Source organism: Pongo abelii, chromosome X (assembly GCF_028885655.2).
Source record: "Pongo abelii isolate AG06213 chromosome X, NHGRI_mPonAbe1-v2.0_pri, whole genome shotgun sequence".
In the NCBI taxonomy this organism is placed as follows: Eukaryota; Metazoa; Chordata; class Mammalia; order Primates; family Hominidae; genus Pongo; species Pongo abelii.
Window position 1 is genome coordinate 54,672,151 of NC_072008.2, and position 22,139 is coordinate 54,694,289.

At 51.1% G+C, this 22,139-nt stretch overlaps 1 protein-coding gene across 1 annotated transcript in view; it reads right to left on the minus strand.

Moving 5' to 3' along the window:
- The window catches only part of FGD1 (FYVE, RhoGEF and PH domain containing 1), a 50,048-nt gene that overhangs the window by 17,509 nt on the left and 10,400 nt on the right, over positions 1-22,139 (minus strand). The window contains exons 2-8 of the mRNA XM_024240476.3: positions 8,351-8,524; positions 7,595-7,772; positions 7,028-7,469; positions 5,805-5,894; positions 4,802-4,950; positions 2,723-2,879; positions 2,478-2,616 (exon numbers count right to left, since the gene is read on the minus strand). Coding sequence (XP_024096244.1) covers positions 2,478-2,616; positions 2,723-2,879; positions 4,802-4,950; positions 5,805-5,894; positions 7,028-7,469; positions 7,595-7,772; positions 8,351-8,524 — 1,329 coding nt within the window. The remainder of the gene's footprint in view (positions 1-2,477; positions 2,617-2,722; positions 2,880-4,801; positions 4,951-5,804; positions 5,895-7,027; positions 7,470-7,594; positions 7,773-8,350; positions 8,525-22,139) is intronic.

Genomic DNA, 22,139 nt, shown 5'->3' on the forward strand with positions numbered 1-22,139 from the left:
CCATGTTGGCCAGGCTGGTCTCAAACTCTTGACTTTGTGATCCACCTTCCTCGGCCTCCAAAAGTGCTGGGATTACAGGTGTGAGCCACCGCGCCCAGCCTAGGGCTGCTCCTTCTAAGTCTCTTTTGCTGATTCCACTTCCCTGAGCTTTGTCCTTGGCCTCCTTTCTCCTCCTTTTATACTCACTCCCTTCGGTGATCTTAGCCAGCCCTATGGCTTTGGAATACTATCTATGTGCCAATGACATCCAAATCTCTCCCTGGAATTCTAGATCCATCTAACTGCCTGACTAGCAGCTCACTTTGAACATGTCCAAAGTCAGACTCCTAAGATCATCTCAGGAACCATCACCGCTAGCCAAAAACCTACAAGTCATTCCTGACTCTTTCTCCCAAGCCCCACATCCACTCCACCCTAGTCCTCTCAGTGCTGCTTCTGAAAAGAATGTATCCTGAATCCAACCATTTCTCACCGATTCTACTGCTACTGTCCTCATCCAAGCCAACTTTTCTCACGTGGATTATTGCAAAAGCCTTCTAACTGATCTCTCAGCTCTCTCTCTTGCTCCCCAAGTAATCAAGATCGAAACCTTCCCATGGCTACCCACCAAACTCAGAATAAAATCCATCTCCTTATCTTGGCCTTCAGTCTTTGCTCCTCTCTCCAACCTCATTTCTACCATTCTACTCTCACTTGTCATGTTCAGGTCACACTTACCTTCTTCCTGATCCAGAGATATGCAACCTGTCCAGCACCCCACCTCCCCTAATATCTCCCCTTGCCTTGGACACTATACTTGCTGTTGCCTCTGCCTGGAACATGCTCCACCCCAACAGGCATGTGCCTACCTTCTTTTTATTCAGGTTTTGACTCACTGTCTTCTAGTCAGACAGGCCACCCAATCTCAAGTAGGCTCTCCAGCCACTGTCATGCCACCCTCTTCTAATTCTCTGAATTATACTCAGCACCTATCTAATATTCTACTGTGTATTTATTTACTTCTTTATTTATTCTCGAGATGGAGTCTCGCTCTGTCACCCAGGCTGGAGTGCAGTGGCTCATCACAGCTCAATGCAACCTCTGCCTCCCGAGTTCGAGTGACTCTCCTGCCCCGGCATCCCGAGTAGCTGGAATTACAGGCACCCACCACCATGCCCAGCTATTTTTTTTTTTTTTGAGATGGAGTCTCGCTCTGTTGCCCAGGCTGAAGTGTAGTGACGCAATCTCGGCTCACTGCAACCTCCGCCTCCTGGATTCAAGCAATTCTGCCTCAGCCTCGCAAGTAGCTGGGATTACAGATGCCCGCCACCATGCCCAGCTAATGTTTGTATTTTTAGTAGAGACAGTGTTTCACCATGTTGGTCAGGCTAGTCTCAAACTCCTGACCTCAGGCGATCCCCCGGCCTGGCCTCCCAAAGTGCTGGGATTACAGGCGTGAGCCACTGCGCCCGGCCTCTACTGTGTGTTTATTATTTTTGTTTACTGTGTCTCATTGCTGACTAGAATATATGCTCCCTGAGATCAAGGACCTTGTCTGTTTTGTTCACCTCTATATCCCCAGTACCTAGAACAATGCACAAAAACATGGAGGTGCTCAGTAAGTAGCTGTTAAGTGAATGAATGAATGAATGAATGAAAATAACAATCTGGGGAAGAAAAAGTGGGGTAGGCCGGGGGAGCTCTATCTGGGTTGTGGGGTTCAGGTTGATACTGGAGGAATCGGGATAGAAGACTTTTCTAGTGGTTCAATGTGTAAGGATTCAGTCTGGGGAGGAGGTATCTCAGCCTAGAGATCCAAATTTGAGAGGTGGAAAATTTGGGGTCCAGTCTAGGGTGCTCAATTCGGAGGTTCTTTTGGGAGGTTCATTCTGGGTAGTGGCTGGCGGACAAGGAAGATAGCTCTAAATCTGGAGGATGGAAAATTGATGAGCCAGGGCTCTTTCTGGGGAGCTCAGCTGTGGAGATTCTGTGATGTGGGCTTGGACCGAGGGGTCAGTCTGGCCTCTCAGCTTGGTGGCTCAGTCCCTGAGGTTTCAGGCTCGTTTCCTTTCTCATTTGGTACAACTTCATTTGGGGGTGAGTCTAGGGGTCAGCCTTGGGGTCTCGATCTAGGAAATGGATGAGTTCCTTTAGGGGATCATAATGGGCATGCCACTCAAACTCTGGGGTTCCAGTTGGGAAGTTCAGGTTGGGGATCTCCTTCTGAATGTTCTCTACAGGTGTTCAGGCAGGGGTCTCAACTTGGAGGTCCCTGCCTGAATACCCAAAGAGAACATTCAGAAGGAGGATCTCATCCTGGGGTCTCACTTCAGAACCTCAATGTGGGCCTTTCAGTTTGGAGATCCTCCTCTGGGATCTCAATCATGTGGCAATGGAAGGCCGACCCTGTCAATTAAGTCTTGGGGTCCTGCCTCAGAGGTCTGGCCTAGAGCTATTAGTGTGGAGGAGTAGGAAGGGGCCTGGGTGCACACACTCACTTTGGGCATCCTTGCTGTCCGGGGAGCCATGGGGCAGCTTTAACAGATAGTCCTTGAGAAGAAGCTCATAGCGGGGGATGCGCTGCACAGGCTCCAGCATGTGGTGCTGCAATGTCAGGTTGCCACAGGCTTCCTCCTTCTGTGACAGGCAGAAGCAGAGGGGCTCAGATCTGGCTGCAGATCCCCCACCACGTCCCTGCAGACCTCTCCTCCCCCAGTCTGCTCCCTCCAGCTTGACCACTTACCTGCACCTCATGGATGATGACTTTAAACTGGGTGGAGCGCTCTGTCCAGGTGTTGACCAGCTCCACGGCCCGGTCAAAGTTCTTCACATACTCACCATACATCTTGAGGAAGGGGGCCAGTTTCTGCAGGATGTCTCCAATGCGTGGGTAGCGGTCCCTGGGGTGGAATTACGGGCTGATGTGGTCCTGCTGCTCTTTGCCCCTCAGAAACTTCCCCCACAGGTTTCCAGCCCCAGGCAGATACCTTTCATCTCAGTCCTAGAAACCTACTTCTCAGCTAGTCTTCTCCTTCAGAAATGCTGCTTACATTACAGGCCAATGAGGCCAAGAGGCTCGGCTTGACTTCAGACCACAGCCTGGGATGCCACCTGCCTCAATTCTGCCCTGCCTGAGTACTGGTTGAAGTACTCACCCTGAGACCCTACTGCCAGGACCACTTCATATACTTATTATCAATTGTGTGCTGGGTGATGCTGGGGACACAGAAATGAGTCACACCCATTTGAGCCCTGAGAGGGTCACCATCTGGTAGGTAAGAAAAAGAGACCAGGCCTGGTCGTACTCCTCATTGGTCAGTCTGGTGCAGGAGCAAAGCAAACCAGACCTGGTCCCAGCCCTCAGGGTTCACAGACTCGTGGGGAGATACAGGAACCAGGCTTCATGCTGGCTCTCTGTGGTCACAGTCTGGTGAGGGGGGCACACTTGACTCTGTAGGTGTGGAGAATCTGTAGGTATGGGGAATGTCGACATGATTTTAAGCAGGGAGAGACATGGTCTGACTGTTGTTTAGAAAGACCATTCTGGCAAATGGTGTGGACTCTAAAGGCTGGATTGGAAGAAGGCCTGAGAGGCTGCCTGTAAACCTTGCCCTTCTACCTCAGGACTCAGCTTAGGCATCACCTTCTCCCAGAATCCTTCTGTAATCTCCAAGCTAGGCTTGGTCCATTTGTCTGGATTCCCACAGCCTCCCATTCTCTGCTCTATCATAGCACTGTAAAAATAACAAAAGCTTACATCCATTGAGCACTTATTGTATATACCTGGTACTGTTTTTTTTTTTTTTTTTTTTTTGAGACAGAGTCTTGCTCTGTCGCCCAGGCTGGATGCAGTGGTACGATCTCAGCTCACTGCAAGCTCCACCTTCCAGGTTCACACCATTCTCCTGCTTCAGCCTCCTGAGTAGCTGGGACTACAGGCACCCGCCATGCCCGGCTAATTTTTTGTATTTTTAGTAGAGATGGGATTTCACCGTGTTAGCCAGGATGGTCTCGATCTCCTGACCTGGTGATCCGCCTGCCTCAGCCTCCCAGAGTGCTGGGATTACAGGCGTGAGCCACCATGCCTGGCCTATACCTGGTACTGTTCTAAGCTCTTTTATGTATTATTTAATCCTTAAAACAACCCTACAAGGTAAGCCGTTATTATTTCCCCCCATTTTATAGATGAGGAAACTGAGGCATAGCAACTTAAGAAACTTGCTCAAAGCTAGCAAGTGGCACAGCTGGAATTTGAACTCAGCCAATTTGGCTCCTAAGCTCATACTCCTGTAGGCTATGCTATTCTGTTGTAATTTTCTGAGTTCTGGTCTGTGTTCCACATCAGACTGGGAGGTCCTGGAAGGCAGAGCTTGGGCCTGATTCTTTTTTCTTTTTCTTTTTCTTTTTTTTTTAAGACAGAGTCTAGCTCTATCACCTGGGCTGGAGTGCAATGGTGCAATTTTGGGTCACCACACCTCCGCCTCCCGGGTTCAAGTGATTCTTGTGCCTCAGCCTCCTGAGTAGCTGAGACTACAGGCGCGCGCCATCACGCCAGGATAATTTTTAATGTTTTTAGTAGAGACAAGGTTTCACCATGTTGGCCAGGCTGTTCTCGAACTCCTGACCTCAGGTGATTCACCTGCCTCAGCTTCCCAAAGTGCTGGGATTACAGTCGTGAGCCACCGTGCCCGGCTCTGATTCCTTTTTCAAAAGTCACTAAGAGGAAGAGCAAGCAGAAATGAAGTCTTGTGTACACCTCTGGGTCTGGGCTCGGCAGGCAGGTGGACAGGGGAGTGGGCAGTCTAGGTCTAGGGCCCCTCACCATTCCTCCATGCGCTTCTCTAGCTCAGGCAGCAGGAACTGCTGGTGGAAGCAATAGATGGAGCAGATGTTAGAGAAGATGCCGTGGACAACGTCGGCCGGGAAGGAACTGCGGTTCCGAGCTTCTTCCAGCAGCCGGGCACAGAACACCTGTGGGGCAGGGCAGAAGCACTCAGCCCAGCTGGGCCTGGGGCTTGACTGGTGAAGGGTGAGGGCAGTAGTTGTGGGGAGGCTTGTGGAGCTTTGGGATCAGCATTGGTCTTGAGACTGAAGAGACAGGGAATGGGGTTAGGGTTATATATTGGGGAGATGGATTTCAGGTTATTCCAGCAGTCCCTGGCTTTGGCCCCCACACTTGAGGTTGGTCCCGGCAGAGCAAGTATTCTGGCTGAGATCTAACTCAAGTGCGAGGGTGCCTTCTGAAGAAATGTTAGGCTGCTTGGGCACAGAAAGGAGTCCCTGCTGCCAAGAGTTAGGCTTTGGAACAATTAGAAGTCAGGATCAAGGTCAGGCTTAGAATTAGATTCAGGGTCAGAGAGAAAGTTGGAATTAGATCTGTTCATTTAATGAATATTTCTGAGTGTCTGCTGTGTGCGAGGCACTGTCATACAGGGTAAGATAGAGCAGTGAACAAAGATAAAAATCTCTACTCTCAGGGATTCTAGTGGATTTGGGATCTGGAATAGGGCCAGGGTTAGAATGAAGTTCACAGCTAGGGATAAATTCAGGATCTGGGTCCAAGTCAGTACTAGCGTCAGAGTCACAGTCAGGGCTGGTGTACCTGCCCAGCGTTAGGAGTGAGGGTTGGTATCAGCCCTCACTGATCAAGCTTGGGGCATAATCAGAGTTGGCTTCAGGGACAAGTTGACTTCAAGGTCAGAGAGGAGTCTTACCGCCTCTAAATTCTGGCCACAATGGTGGGATTGAACTCAGGCCCTATCACTTCCTCCTTGAAAAGCACCTACAAGGTCCTGGGGCCCTGGTACCCCCAAGGGGCCACTCACCTGATCCAGGAGATGGAGCCTGGAAACATAGGCCTTCTCAGTTTGCAGGAGCTCATTGGCAATGTGAAACACCTTTTGCTGCACAGTCAACTGGAAAGGAGAAACAGTAACCCCTGATCCATCATCCTCTATTGTAACCCTCACCCAAGCTCCCAGAATTCTTAAAACGGTTCCCATGCCACTCTAAGCCTAATACCACCCTAAGATAACCTTGACCCCCATCTCTAGATCTGTAAGTCCTTCAGCTTCATCCCTGAGTCCCCAGTCTACCATAAAGCCTACCCCTCCATTCTGATGATGTGCACTCCCTCACTCAACAACTCATTCACCTGCTCTCTCTATTCACTCAGCAGAGTGTAGTGGTTAAGCATGTGGGATGGTAAGTCAGACTTCCTGGGTTCAAATCCTAAGCTCTGCCATTCACTAGCTTGCGTAAGTTCTTTAACAGCTCTGTATTTAGGATGCCTCATCCATAAATACAGATAATAATAGAATCTATTTAATGTAGAGGCTGGTGAGAAACAAAAACAAAACCAAAACAAAATAATAATAGGACCGAAGTCCATTGGTAATGGAGACAATTAGATAATTTAATATAAATAAAACACATCAGACTACAGATTAAATGGTGTATAAATGTTAATTAATCATTTATTCACCCACTCAGTACACTATCAGCAAGGGCTTGCTGAGTACCTGGGGTGTGAGAAAAGCACAAAAGTATAAGAACGTATAAAACTCATTGCCTGTTGGCCCAGTTTCCTATTCCTTAGATATATGTGTTGACCACCTGCCATGCCGGCAGTCCCTGGCTTTGGCCCCTACACTTGAGCTTGGTCCTAGCAGAGCAAGTATTCTGGCCGAGATCTAACTCAAGTGCGAGGGTGCCTTCTGAAGAAATGTTAGGCTGCCCGGGCACAGAAAGGGGTCCCTGCTGCCAAGAGCCTTCATCTGCACAGCCTTGGGCCCCTGTAGGGCTCTAGCTCTTGCGCCCCTCCTCCAGCTGTTGAGAAGTCTCTATGGATGTAAGAGACTTTCCGTTTTACAAATAAGGAAACTGAGGCTTATGGTAGGGAAGCGGAGAGGGAAAAGACTTGCCCAGTGTCACAGAGCTTGGAAACAAGGTCTTATTTCGAGAAATACTGAGCTAGGGGAAGAATCAAGCATAAACGGCTCCCAGGTTCTCCACATGGACCTGCCTCTCAGTGAACACAGGTCAGTACCTCCACAGACTCCTGTCTCTCCATCAGGGGCACTGGGATTTCTCTGTCCTTCTCTTCCTCCTCCTCCTCGTCGTCCTCCTCCTCCAGGTCACTGTCAACCTCTTGGGAGCCAGGCCGGTGGGGGTCGGCCAAGGCAACAGGCACACTAGCCAGGGCAGGGGGCCCAGGGCAGAGGCTGTGGCTGGGGGGCCCGTCATCACTGACGAAGCAGGTCTCCTCGCTGTTGGATGGCGAGCTGATGCTATCAATGCCGCTGTCCCGGTTGGGCACCTTCTCGCCGTCCCGGGGCCCAGGAGCCAGCAGAAACAGGCAGCGGGAGGCCTCACCCTCGGGGAGCTGGGGCACTGGTGGCTGCGAGGTTGGCTGTGGCAACATGGCTGGCTCTGGGGGACCTGGGCTGGGGCCAGGGGCTGGCCTATCCGAGGCGACAATCACAGGCTCTCTGAGGTGGGTGGTGGACACACATGGAGGCAGGGTATGAGCCTGACTGAGAGGCCTCTCCTGACTATCCCTTCCTGTCCCAGGCTCCCCCTTTCCCCTAGAGGGTGCCCTAGGGACCAGACTCACCTTTCAAACTTCTCAATCAGTGAGGATACTGCTGCAGAACTGGGGCTAGCCTCTGCCCTGGGGGCCAGGCCCTTGGCCACTCGGGGGTCGGCAGGCAGTGGGCGTGATGGTGGAGGGGGGATGGGCTCCAGTGGGGGGGGCATCCGGGGCATCTGCAGGTAGCTGGGCTTTGGGGGCACTGGAGAGACGAATGGGGAAGAGAGAAGGGAGACATCAGTGAGCTGGATTTGAGCCTGGCTAACATGGTGAAACCCCATCTCTACTAAAAATACAAAAATTAGCTGGGCGTGGTGGCACGTGCCTGTAGTCCCAGCTACTTGGGAGGCTGAGGCAGGATAATTGCTTGAACTCAGGAGACGGAGGTTGCAGTGAGCCAAGATCATGCCACTGCACTCCAGCCTGGTGACAGAGTGAGATTCTGTCTCAAAAAAAAAAAAAAAAAAAAAAAAAAAAAAAAAAAAAAAAAAGCTGGATTTGGAGGTGGCTGTCTGTCATGGCCAGGCTACAACCCCCTCCACAAACCCCAATCTGCACCTTTGCCTGAGGTAGACACAAAGGGGCTGAGGTGAGATCACAGTATGCACACATTAGCCTCAGGCCACAGCCCTCTGTGCACTAGGTAGGTAGCACTGCCCCGGGAGCACGGTGCCTCCTTATCCTTCTAACAAACCGTCTCTTCTCTGCCACTGGCTAACTTCTCCCCTCCTCTGTCCCCTCCCCTGGGCCACTTCTCTGCTCTTTTTCAGGACCACTTACCCTGTGGCTTCGGGCCCGGTGCCCGCTTCAGTGGTGAAGGACGCTGGCTAGGGGTTTCGGTTGGGGGGCCTGGGTCTGAGCGAAGCCGCTGGGGACCTTCTGGATGAGGCTCTAGGCTTTGGCCAGGGTCAAGGGACAAACTTTTAACCAGGATCCGGTTTCCCTGGTGCAGCCCTGCAGGAAGGGAGAAAATGGGTGTGAAGTAACTGACTTTAACCCAAAGGGGACTGGGGTTAAAGTTAAGACTGGCATGTCTTAGCAGCTATCTGGGGTATTGGGTTTCCCTGAGCCCCTTTCCTGGCCACAGTGTTTTTCTGGGAAGCCCCTATCCTAGCCCTCAGATGGAGAGCCAGACCCAGGGCTGGGGCTGGCTGTTTTCATCAATAGATAAGAATTCTTTGTGACTAGTGCACTGATTCCATGTATGTCAGCAGGCAGTATTACTAGGGAGTTTAACCAGGCTGGGGGTGGCTGTGAACACCCTAAAGTTTATACATGCGTTTGCATCCCTTGTTTCTACAGCCACATAGGTATGCTGAGTATAAACCATTCTTCAATGTTTTTGTTAAGGCCCTGAGAATATCTAGACTTTCTTGTTTACAATTTTGTGCAGCTAAGTGTGCTTAAAAATGATGAAATTGTGTTTCATGAGCAAGTTTTGCTTCTTGAAATCCCAACTTCTGGCTGGGCACAGTGGCTCATGCCTGTAATCCCAGCACTTTGGGAAGCTGAGAAGGGAGGATTGCTTGAGCTCAGGAATTCGAGATGAGTTTGGGCAACAAAGTGAGACCCTGTCTCTACAAAAAATATAAAAGTTAGCTGGGCATTGTGGTGTGCACCTGTATTCCCAGCTACTTGGGAGGCTGAGGTGGGAGGATCACTTGAGCCTGGGAGGTGGAGGTTGCAGGGAGCTGAGATCACCCGACTGCACTCCAGCCTGGGCAAAAGAGCGAGACGCTGTCTCAAGAAAAAAAAAAAAAGAAGAAGAAAAATGAAAAAAAAAATCCCAACTTCTCAGCAATCTGTACTACCTTCCTCAACTTCCACATCTACACAGACCCACATGCATCCCTGCCACACACACACGTGCAGCATCCAGAGTTCAGGTCACAGGAATAACTTTAAATCAAGCAGCCAGTTCAGAAAAAGGGGAGGCCTTTTTATACTGTCCCTCTTCCCTCACTGTATGTCCCCTAAAGCCACCTCTATCTTTGGCTCTAGAGGAGATGATGGTCATGCTTAGGAGAGAGGATTTGGTCTGGGAGGCAGTGAGGGACCCCCCCATCCCAGGGATGGCATGCCCCAAAGAAAGGAATGTGGGGCTCATGTGGTCCTGGCTGGGCAGGGGGCTGTGGGAGTGCCTCAAATGATAGAGAAGTCACGTGGGGCCAGAGAGGCGTGGGAAAGGCCTTGGATGCTAGGCTGACATCCATCCTGTAGCAGAAGGGAGCCACAAAAACCCCTTGCACAGGGAGAGATGGAGGCAAACAGGTGTGAGGACAAGAGAGTGAGCAGTAGTCAAGAGCTCCCGGAGGTACCACCATCACATGGTGTAAGTTATGCTGTGCCACAGCCACATGGCCTCCCACTCACAGCCACAAAGGGTCTGTTAGCCTATATCACACACAGTCTCATAAATGACTAGTCACAAATGGGCCCACTCAGTCACAGAAACACTTGGTGTTATTTATACCATTTCGCCCAACTGCAGGTGATTGCCCTCCTGAAAGCCTAGTTACACACAGTCACAAAGACCTGCGGTCACAACCTCATACGATCACACAGCCTCACAGTATCACACACACCTGCAAACATGGTCATGCAGTCACAAAGACACACAGTCACACAATGGCAATTCTACCATCTCACACACAGCTTCATACAACCACCCAACCACATACAATCATATACCCAGTTAGACATTCTTCAAACATGGTTTCACTGAGTCACAAAAGATATACATTGTCATTTACACTGTGTCTCACAATTGCAGGGCCATGGAGTGTCATACACACCATAATGTCACACCTGCAAACATGGTTACACACAAAGACTATAGGCACACAGAGTCAATTATACCATGTCAGACACAATCACACACAGTGGCGAAACAGCATAAAGTCACATGATACCACACACTCAGAAACACAAACTCACAATCACAGACATGTGGCATACAGGTGGCCCTCCATATTCATGGGTTTTGCATCCTCAGCCTCTGCATGGAGGCTGATTGATCGAAATGTTTGGGAAAAAAAACAAAAAATAACAATACAACAATAAAAATTATATAAATAAAACTCAATACAGTATAACAACTATTTACATAGCATTTACATTGTATTAGGTATTATAAGTAATCTGGCGATGATTTAAAGTATACAGGAAGGGTGAGGTGTGGTGGCTGACGCCTGTGATCCCAGCAATTTGGGAGGCCAAGGCGGGTGGTTCACTTGAGGTCAGTAGTTCGAGACCAGCCTGACCAACGTGGCAAAACTCTGTCTCTACAAAAATACAAAAATTAGCTGGGTGTGGTGGTGGATGCCTGTAATCCCAGCTACTCGGGAGGCTGAGGCGGGAGAATCGCTAGAACCAGGGAGGTGGAGGTTGCAGTGAGCCGAGATCACGCCACCACACTCCAGCCCGGGTGATAGACTCCATCTCAAAAAAAGAAAAAAAAAAGTATACAGGAAGATACACATAGTTTATTTGCAAATAACATGCCATTTTATATAAGGGACTTGAATGTTGGCGACTTTGGTATCTTCAGGCTGTCCTGGAACCAATTCCCCCATGGAGACCAAGGGACAACTGTCATTTACTATGTCATACTCATCTAACAAACACATCCACGGTGTCCCTGGGTCTTAGCCATAGGCCCAGGAATACACACATTTATGGGACACTTGCCTCCTCCTAAACAGTCACATACAAACTCTGCTGTCAAAACATACACACACAAAGACCTCTGCACCCTCCCTTCCAGTGTCACACAGGCAGAAAGAGTCACAGGGGATTTTAGGTCTCCCGGTCCCAGAGGGAAGAAATAGCCCAACCCACAGGGTTCCAGCAGCTTCCCTAGGCCCCTGATCTCACCCCTGGCTACATCCCAGCCAGGTCCACCCCAAGGGACTCAGATCAGGGTCCTTTCCCAGCACTGAGGGAACAGGGTGCCCCAGACCCCAGGCCGAGTGCCCCTCCCCAACTCTGTACCTTGCTTTGGGTGTCATTCCTCACTTCCTTCCCCACCTAAGCTGGCAGGGCCTGGCCAGGATGGAGGAGGCGCTCCTCTCCACTCAGCTGTGCCGCTTACCCTGCCCTGCTCAGCACATCCTGGCCTGGTCTTGCCCTGCCCTCCCCCTGGGCGTGGGGGTGAGGAAGATGAATCACCTGGAGGGTGGCACAGGCGGAGACGTGGTTGGAGAGACACACGGCCAGAGCAAGGGAGAGAGACAGAGAGGAGCTGACAGGGCCAGAGTTGCAGTGAGTAAAGCCAGGCACCCTGCCATGCAGAGACCCCTCCTCAGATATACACACATAGGTGCCAGGGTCCCTGGTGCCCCTTGTCTGCCTCCTTGGGCCTGGAGGAGCCCACCTATCTCCACACCTCAAAGCAGGCAGGCCTCTCTGGGCAAGCCCTCCCTACCCTATCTGTAGCAAAGCAGCAGGGTCCCTGGATAAGGCTGCTCTCCTTCTGCTCCAGTGCTGGTCCTCGCGATGGAGTGACCATACATGCCACTTTCCATGGCCCTGCCCTAGCCCACCCACTGCTCCCTCCTCACCCATCTCACCTGAGAGCCCAGAGACAGGCCTGCCTCTCCATTCTCTCTGCCTCCTTGCAGGCAGCCCTGCAGGAAGAGGAGGCTGAATGAAATGCAAAGATTACCTGGAGTCCCAGGTGAGAGGGAAAGAGATTGTCAGCCCAGTTTCTAGTGAGGAGATGGAGTCAGAGAGAGAGGCAGTGACTTGCCCAACGTCACAGAGCAAATCAATGAATGGCACACTTTCGGGCAGACTGGTCACGGACTGGATTCCTTTCTTATTAACCCTGCTCTCCAAGGGGAAGCTGGAAAAGAGGGGAACCAGGAGGCGCGGGTGGACCCAACGGCTTCAGAAAGTCCCAAACTGCAGTGTAGCTAGTGAGAGGGACACCACTCAACCCTGTCCACAGGGAGTTGAACAGGGGTCCAGTTTAGGAGCCTAGGCCTGGCCAAGAACCAGACTAGGTTTCACTGAGCGGGGGAAGGTTCACGATCCCTCCCTCTTCGTTTCAGAACTCCCTCTCCCTTGTCTCTCTGCCTACATTTCCCTGTCTCCTATTTTCCCTCAGTGGCCTCCTTGGCTCCAAGTCTTGCTCCCTCCAGGTGGCTGAATGAACTTACTTACAGTCCAGCTCAGATCATGCCACTTACCTGCACAACAACCTTCTGTAACTCCCTACTGTCCATGGGAAAATAGAAACTTCTCAGCTAGGCCGGGCGCCGTGGCTCACACCTTTATTCCAATACTTTGGGAGGCTGAGGTGGGTGGATCACCTGAGGTTGGGAGTTCGAGACCAGCCTGACCAACATGGAGAAACCCGATCTCTACTAAAAATACAAAATTAGCTGGGCGTGGTGGCGCATGCCTGTAATACCAGCTACCGGGAGGCTGAGGCAGGAGAATCGCTTGAACCCAGGAGACGGAGGTTGTGGTAAGCTGAGATCGCACCATTGCACTCCAGCCTGGGCAACAAGAAACTCTGTCTCAAAAAAACAAACAAACAAACAAACAAAACACCAAAAAAAGAAACTTCTCAGCTAGCTCTCAGTGGCCCCTCATGACCATGCTGAACTCTATGGCTTTCCTTGGCTGAGTTTGGTCTCCAGAATATTTTTGAACCTAGTAGACCCTGTGCTTGGGGATGAGAAAATCCCATCCCTGCCCTTGGGGAGTTCCCAGGGTAGGCCCCCCTCCTCCTTCCTAGCAACCACAGCCCTTCCCACTGCCCCATCCCATCCCTACCCAGCAAGGTCCTGGATTCATTTTCTCTAGCCCGTTTTTTTTGTTTTGTTTTGTTTTTTTGTTAAGACAGGGTATCGCTCTGTTGCTTAGGGTTAAGTACAGTAGTGTGATCAGGTCACTGTAACCTCAAATTCCTGGGCTCAAGTGATCCTCCCATCTCAGCCTCCCAAGTAGCTGGGACTACAGGTACTCACCACCATGCCTGGCTATTTTTTATTTTTTTTGTAGAGATGGGGTCCTTCTTTGTTGCCCAGGCTGGTCTCAAACTCCTGGCTTCAAGAGATCCTCCTGCCTCTCCCTCCAAAAGTGCTGAGATTACAGGCATGAGCCAGTGTGCCCAATTCCAGCTCATTTTTCTTGTGGTTGATAATTCACAACATTATCACACCCACACCCACACCTCCACACCTGACAAGATCCTCCACCAGCACTGCCCCTTCCATCAATGGATTTACAATTCCCCAATGCCCAGTAGAGCAGAGATCACCAAAGAGCCCCCGTCACACACATTTGGTCACACCACCAAATCTTTCTTATTTTTTATTTTTGAGGTGAGGGCTTACTATGTTGCCCAGGCTGGTCTCGAATTCCTGGGCTCAAGCAATCCTCCTGTCTCAGCCTCCCAAGTAGCTGGGACTACAGGTGTGTACCACCACACCCAGCCACCACCAAATCTGATAACACTTTGTGGAAACGTACCCAGCCACACACCAACTGTGCACATCCCTCAAAGACCCAGAAAGAGAACCACAGAGCTACTCATGTCTGTGTGCACCGTGCTCGGCACAACTGCACACACGCAACCACCACTGCCACTCGGACATCTCTTGTCACCTAGGAAAGCATACTCTAGGCACCCCAGGAGTGCCAGTGCACTGTGCCAGCTCTGCTGTGGGGATGGGGGTGGGGTGTGCACCTTTCCTGCCCCACTCTCAAACCCCTGCCCCCCCAGGCATTCAGCAGGCCAGAAGGGCAATCTTGACCCTTACCCTCAGGGAGCTCCCAATCTCAAAGACAAAAGACTCTAACTCAGGAAAGGCAAGGAGGGTGAGCCTGTGGGGACTGGGAAAGCTCAGGGGAGGGGAATGGATAGGGTGGCCAGATAAAATACAGGACACTCACTTAGTTAATTTTTTTTTTTTTGAGACAGAGTTTCGCTCTTGTTACCTAGGCTGGAGTGCAATGGTGCGATCTCAGCTCACTGCAACCTCCGACTCCTGGGTTCAAGCAATTCTCCTGCCTCAGCTTCCCGAATAGCTGAGATTTCAGGTGCCTGCCACCAAGCCCAGCTAATTTTTGTATTTTTGTAGAGATGGGGTTTCACCATGTTGGCCAGGCTGGTCTCGATCTCCTGACCTTAGGTGATCCACCTGCCTCAGCCTCCCAAGGTGCTGTGATTACAGGCGTAAGCCACCACGCCCGGCCACTCAGTTAAATTTGAATTTTAGATAAACAAGGAATATTTTAGTATAATATGTCTCATGAATACTTATACTAAAAATTTCTTAAGCTATACTTAAAAAATGACTTGTTGGGCCAGGCGCAGTGGCTCATGCCTGTAATCCCAGCACTTTAGGAGGCCGAGGTGGGTAGATCACGAGGTCAGGAGTTCGAGACCAGCCTGGCCAACATGGCGAAACTCCGTCTCTACTAAAAATACAAAAATTAGCTGGGCATGGTGGCAAGCGCCTGTAATCCCAGCTACTCGGGAGGCTGAGGCAGGGGAATGGCTTGAACTTGGGAGGCGGAGGCTGCAGTGAGCCGAGATCGTGCCACTGCACTCCAGCCTGGGTGACAGAGTGACACCCTGTCTAAAAAAAAAATGACTTATTGTATATCTGAAATTCAAATCTAATTGTATTAAATACTTTCTGAAGGCTAATTCTGGCAACCCTAGTCAGGGAAAGCTTCCAAATGAATGTGGCAGAGCCGGGCCTTCAAGACAGCACCTGGTAGCCAGAGTTCCCCCAGACTCTTGTCCACTTAAGCCTCAAGCAGGCTAGGGACTCTACCCAATTTTTTTCTGCAATGGGCATCTGAATGCTCACAACAGTGCCATTATTTCAGGGATGGCCTTGAATCTGGTCTTTTTTTTTTAAGTCACTAATTTAAAAAACCATGATACTTGACTATTCCCAACAAGGGTGGTGTCATCATGATCACTGATTGAACTGCATGGATTGAACTCCTGCAGCACCTGTATTAGGAACAGCTGGCTTAGGACTTGCACAGACCTCAGTTTAGATCCCAACACTACCTTTTACTAGCTGTGTGGCCCTGGGCAAGTCTCCCCATCTACCTGAGCCTCAGTTTCTTTATCTGGAAAAAAGGACAATAATAGCAGTTCCTTGGTTTGGGGGAGCCTATGGGACAATGAAGGGAAAGAGCACAGTGACCCACCCCCACCCCACCACATACACACAGAGTGATATGGGTTAAATTTGAAAACCAACAGAATCACACATCCACAAAGCCCCAAAACTACACACATAGATACATAAGCCCATGGGCTGTAGGCTGCAACCCAACGTAAAACTGTGTATACACTGAGAAACACAAGCAAACTCAGCCAGTGAGAGACACAGAACCCAGCCCCACTCACCAGGACAGCTCTGCAGATCAGGGCAGGATTCCTATGCGAGGTGGTAAGGCAGTGAAGACAATGGTGCCCTGTCCTCCCCATTCAAATTCAATTCAAAATACAAACCAGAAAAAAACTGTAAAATAAGTGTCAAGAAGTGTAGCTGAGGTTTGAATTTTCCCATGACAACTTATTATTATTGAAATAGGAAAATCCTTGCAAAAATTGTTTCTGGTTGCTGCATGCCCCTGCGTGGCAGGTGCCCTGAGCACATGCTTCCGGGTTTACTGGCAGAGAAAGTCCAGCATCTAGCTGAGTCTGAGGACAAGGGCTCCTTTTGCCCATTCCCACTGGAACTGGACCCTGCATCTCCTTCACCCCTTCCTGGGAATTTCAGCTGCCAAGTTTTCCCCCTCCCCAGCTAGTAGCAGCCCCTCTTGCTTCTCCCAGCTGTAGCCTTGGCTTAATCTCAAGACAGCTATTAGGGCCCCAGACTGGCCCTTGGCCATTAACTCCCTGGTGTCCTGGGACAAGTGGCTTCAAAGCTCTGGGCCCCAATTTCCCCATTTGGGGCCCACAGCTATGAAGGATAGCTCTGCAGAGATGCTAAAATAGGGAGAAAACGTGTGTTCTGCTTGTTGTGAGCAGTCAGCGAGATCCTAGGGTGAGCAGAAGCCGGCCCCTAGCACACAGGCCTCCTGACAGCCCAGACAAACTTCTCCCTACAGCCCTCAAATCTTTTCCTTTCCCGGCTGAGAGGTAGGCTCCCGGGACAGCTGGAATTCCTGGGGGTGGGGTGGGGAAAGGGAGCAGAGGGAGTGGAGAAGAACAGCAGAAAGGAAAGTGCCTTTTGGGAAGCCAATTCTGTCGGGGGAAGGGGCATCCCTCCACTTGACAAAAAAAAACCATAACTGCCCCACCTCTTCCCACCTGCCCCTTGAATGTGAGCTGCAGGCCAGCTGCCCCACTCCGCCTTCAAGGCCAGACTGCACCCAGGCTGCCTGACCTGGCAGATGTTGTCTCTGAAAGTTCAAACACAAAGCTCGGTCAAGTGTGAAATGTGCAGAAGGAGCTGTTTACAGGAACCCTGTGGGTAGCTCAGGGGTTCCTTCCCTGAAGTCGACTATTCTTCTCAACATAAGGACTCTGCAGAAAAATGGAGGCACTTTCTATAGCGTGAAGACACTTTTAAGAAGTGGGGGCCATTCTGGCAAGTCAGGAGCTTCCTAACTCTTTCGAGTTTCCTGAAGAGCGTTCCATCCTTCAAAACGGAGACACTTTCTGTGAAATGAAGATCTCTTTGATAAACAGAAGGCCCTTCTGTAAAGGGAAGAAGTTTTTCCAAAAAGAGGAGCCTTCTTCAAAGTGGAGGGACATGCTGTAAAGTGAGGAGAGTTCTCTAAAGGCCCTTTTGTAAAATGGATGGCCTGTTTGTAACCAAAGGACTCTTAAGGATCATGACAAAACAGAAGACTGTTAAAAAGGAGAACTCCTTTTTGTAAAGTGAGGCCCCTTCTGTAAAGAGAAGGATGTTTCTGTAAAGTGCAGACCCTAGTATAAAAAAAGACTCTACTTTCTGTAGAGTGGGACAGTCTAAGGCCATAGGGAATGGTGGGGACTGGGTTAAACTGGAAACTGGAAAGCACATGCCTAACCTGAAGTAGAAGCAGCAGCTTCTCCCCTCCACCCAGGTGTCACCTTGCAGTAATGCGGCCCTGTATTATCAGGTCTTCCAATATTTCAAGGGAATCCAGAAATCCAGATTTTTCTTCTTCTTTTTTTTTTTTTTTTTTGACAGAGTCTTACTCTGTCGCCCAGGCTGGAGTGCAGTGGCGCAATCTCAGCTCAGTGCTACCTCTGTCTCCCAGGTTCAAGTCATTCTCCAGCCTCAGCCTCCCGAGTAGCTGGGATTACAGGCACGCGCCACTACATCTGCCTAATTTTTGTATTTTTAATAGAGACGAGGTTTCACCACGTTGGCCAGGCTGGTCTTGAACTCCTGACCTCAGGTGATTCACCCGCCTCGGCCTCCCAAAATGCTGGGATTACAGGCATGAGCCACTGTGCCTGGCCGGGAAATCCAGGTTTTTCATGTGAAATCCCTTAATTTTAAAAACTGTGGGCAAGCCAAATGAAACTTGTGAGTCAAATTCAACTTGTGGGCCATCATGTTGCACTATCGGAGTTAGATGATCCTGAAGGCTCATTCTACTCCTGCTGTTTATGCCTTGCCCTATCTCACATGCTCTTGCCCTTGAGTAGAAGACTTGCAGGTCCTATCTCCCACTCCCTGGAAGGGCCCAGTTTCCTCTGTGTCTGAGCAGGCTCAGGGAGCTGGCCCATGCATTACTTGTCAGAAGTTCCCTGAACTGGAATCTGCCTTTTGTTCTGTCTGACCCGGTTTACCTTCTGCCCTGTGCAGGATGCCTAAAGAAGAGAGAGCAGGAGATTGTAAGAACACGCAGAAATCTCTGGAACTCAAGCTGTTCACTTTTTAGTAGAGGATATAAGATATGAGGATTCAACTGCTGAACACCTACTCTGGGCCAGGTGTTGTGTTGATGCTATCTCGTATGGCATCCTCCTAATGATCCGGTGAGCTATTACCCATTTTACAGATGACGAAACTGACGCACAGAGAGACAAAATAATTTGCCTGCGGACAGCTAAAAGTGGTTGAGCTGGGACCAGATCCCAAGTGTGTCTGTGTCCAGAGTCACAGAGCACATCTTCAGTGACGGCTGAGTTAGGAAAGAAATCCCATTTGGAGGGGGGAGGAGAGAAGACTTCCTAAAGGAGGTGGTTTTTAGTTGCGCCATCCAGGATGGGGTGTGTTTTTTTTAGGTATAGATGGACTGAGAATGGCTCTGCAGACAAGGGAAGAAGAGTGGGCAAAAGTGTGGATATTGGGTGGGGAGGTATGAGTAAAGCACATATTTGAAGCACGTAATGTCATGGGTTTGCAAGAAGGCGCCACAGCAGGAAGAAGGATCAGGAAAGGCCAAAAGATACAAGCAAGCAGACACCCACTTCCCTACACCACAACCACCACCATAGACCTATAGGGGGCATGCAGAGACAGATGCAGGCACGAGAACAGACACAGGTATAGAAACAGACAGACACATCCACAAGATCTAAGGAGACCCAGGCGCAGAAACATCTAGAAACTCCCACATGCTTAGTGCCAAGGTGACATACAACCAGGCACAGAGGAGCACGTAACACATACAGACCTAGAGACACACGTGGATCTATATGCAAACACACAGATGGCCACACAGAAACAAGAACATTAAGACACACACACAAAATCCACGGGGACAAAGAAGGCCAGGCACATGCGCGCAGGCACACACACACACACACACACACACACACACACACACACACACCAAGCAGCCACATGAGAGCACAAGCAGCAGACACACACACACACACACACACACACACACACACACACACACACACACACCAAGCAGCCACATGAGAGCACAAGCAGCCCATCCCTCTTCCAGTTGCTTGATTACTGTGAGGGCCTGGCCACCTCCTCCCTGCTTCTCTGGACTAGAGGCCAGAGGATAGGGGGCGGTAGCTCCACCCCCGCCCATCTCCCTCCCCCCGCCCCGGGAGGAGCTGGGGACTTCAGAGGACAGGAAGGGAAGGGAGTGGAGCTGCAGCTGGGAGCACTGGGAGCAGTAATTACCAGATGCTGGGGCTGCCACGCTGGCTGAGATTCCCCTTCCCGTGAGGCAAAGCCGCTAGGGGGATGGTCCCTCTGACCCTTGCCTCAACCCCAGGGACCCCAACACCCACCCATCTCCCTTACCATTCACCAGAGGCCTGGCCAAATCTGAGAGTTGGAGACACAGAGGGATTATGAGGGGAAAAGACAGATGATAAGAGAAAGACACTGGGACAAACACAAGGAGGGAGAGGACAGGAAAACAACAGAGACCCAGAGATGGATATAGAGGGAGATGGACAAAAGGAAGGGACAAGTCAGAAGGGAGACAGAGACAGAAAGGTCCACACAGGGCATGGCAATCAGCGAGGGATACAGGCCCAGGCAGAGGGGCAGGGACAAAAAGGGCAGGCCAGGGCCATCTGCTGAATATGGTGACAATGTGCCTTGCCAAGGGCTGGGGATGGATCTGCGGCATTGAATCCCTACAACAACCCTAGAAGGTGGGAATGACAACCCCATTTTCCAGATGAGAAAACCGAGGCTCAGAGGGGTGAGGTGACTTGCCCAAGATCACATGACACTTTAGAAAGTGGCAGACCTGGGTCTGGGGGGCTCTCTCTGCTGCCAGCCCTTGCCAGAGTCAGGGAGGCCAAAACAGAGATCCCTGAGGGAATTCTCCAGAGAGAGAGAGAAGCAGTCAGCAAGCCTGGGAGATGCTCCCTAAGAGATGCGGTGAAAGTGACCCCAGCCTTCCCTGCCCCTCCCACACCCGCGCGGTGGGGGAGGGGCTGCGTCTACACCTGGAATGCATTAGGTAGGGGGGCCCCCCAGCCTAGGGGAGTAGGGAAGGAGCTGGAGGGGGAGCAGGGAAGGCAAAGGGGAAAGCGAAGGCAAAGGCGGTGGTGTGGGCGGTGGCAGCCCAGGCCTAGCAGGCCCCGGGCGGGCGGAAGGGCTTCTATGCCAGCTGCAGCTCCCAGAGGCCAGCCCTGCCAGTCCCGCCTTTCCCGCTTTCCACAGGCGCCTTCCCTCCGCGATTTAACCCCTTCCCTGCAGGGGCCATAGGGAAGCGCCAAGGAGGGCTCTTCCCTCTTAGTCTCAGCTACATACCTGTGCCCCTCACCCACCTGCCCTTACTCTGGGACCCAGATAGGCATATCTGATGCCAACTGGGTGCTGTCACCTAGATGTCCTGTCTTCAGGCTCCTCAGCCTCAGCACATCGTGAACGACACTCCTACCCCAGCCCCGGTCTGCTTCTCCTCCTGCCTTCCCCATCGCAGGAAGGACAACTCCATCCGCCCAGCTGCCCAAGTCCTAGGTTTCTTCCTCTCCCTCAACCCACATGTCCAGCCAGGCCCCAAGTCCTTTAGATGCACCGTGGTCAGTTGCTCTAGAATCCCTATGCTTCATTCCCCCTCCAGCCCCCTAACTGGTTTCCCTCCCATCTTCCGGGCCTCTACGAGGCATTCTCTACACCACTGCCAGCTTTTGGAAAACACAGTCCCCTGCAATCCCTTCAGCCTTGTGAAGGGCTCCCTTTGCCTTCAGCGGTGAAACTCCTGAGCACAGGGACAAGGAAGGCCTAGCTCAGGAACATTTCCCCGCCCCATGATCCAGCCACAATGGCTGTTTGTCTGTTCCTCGAAAGTGCTCTCTTCCGCCTAGGGCTTTGGCACATGTTGTTCCCATGACCCAAACTGCTAGTCTGCTTCTCCCTACCTCTGGACTCCTATTTATCCTTCAGGTCTCAACTCAAAATATCTCCTTTGCCCTGTCTGCCCACTCCCCCTACCCTCATGTGTTCTTGCAGCATCTGCGCTTGGAACTGCTTGTAGTGTGTCTTTCCTGCTAGATATCAGCTCCACGAGGACAGGGATAGTGACTGTCTTGTTGCCTACCTGGCACCTAAGCACAGGGCCTAGCACATAGTAGGCACTCAACAGGTACATGGTTAAATAAAGAAATGCCCCCCTTGCTCCCCTCTTTCACTCTCCCTTCCCCTGTCCCCTATTTGCTCACCAAGTATTATTTACTGATGCCACAATGACCAGGTCTGTGATATTACAAATAGGGAAACTAAGACTCTGAGAGGGGAAGGGAGGCCTGGAGGAACAGTGAACCAATAGCAGAGCCAGGAGTGCTGAGCCTCCCTCGGCTACTGCCCTGCAGCCTTGTCTCAGGAGCTGTGTGTGTTTTCAGACATCGTTTGGAGGTGTCACACCTTCCAGGTCCAAGGAACTGGGCACCAGAGCCCAGAGAGGCTGGACTCATTGCTCCAAAGATGTTTGCTCTCTCCAGATGAGGGAACTGAACTCTGTGGTGCTAGCCAATGGCAGACTGCATTTCCTGCCCTCATTCCAGACAGGTCCTAGCCCCACCCAGCCAGCGTCTGGCCAGCTCTACATCTGCCTAAGGCATTTAGCTAACTGGCCCCCAGAAAGCCACGGCTTGGGTTTGTCTGGGGCATTGTTAGCTGCCACTCCACTCCACTCTCCCTTGAGGAAGCAGGCAGCCCCA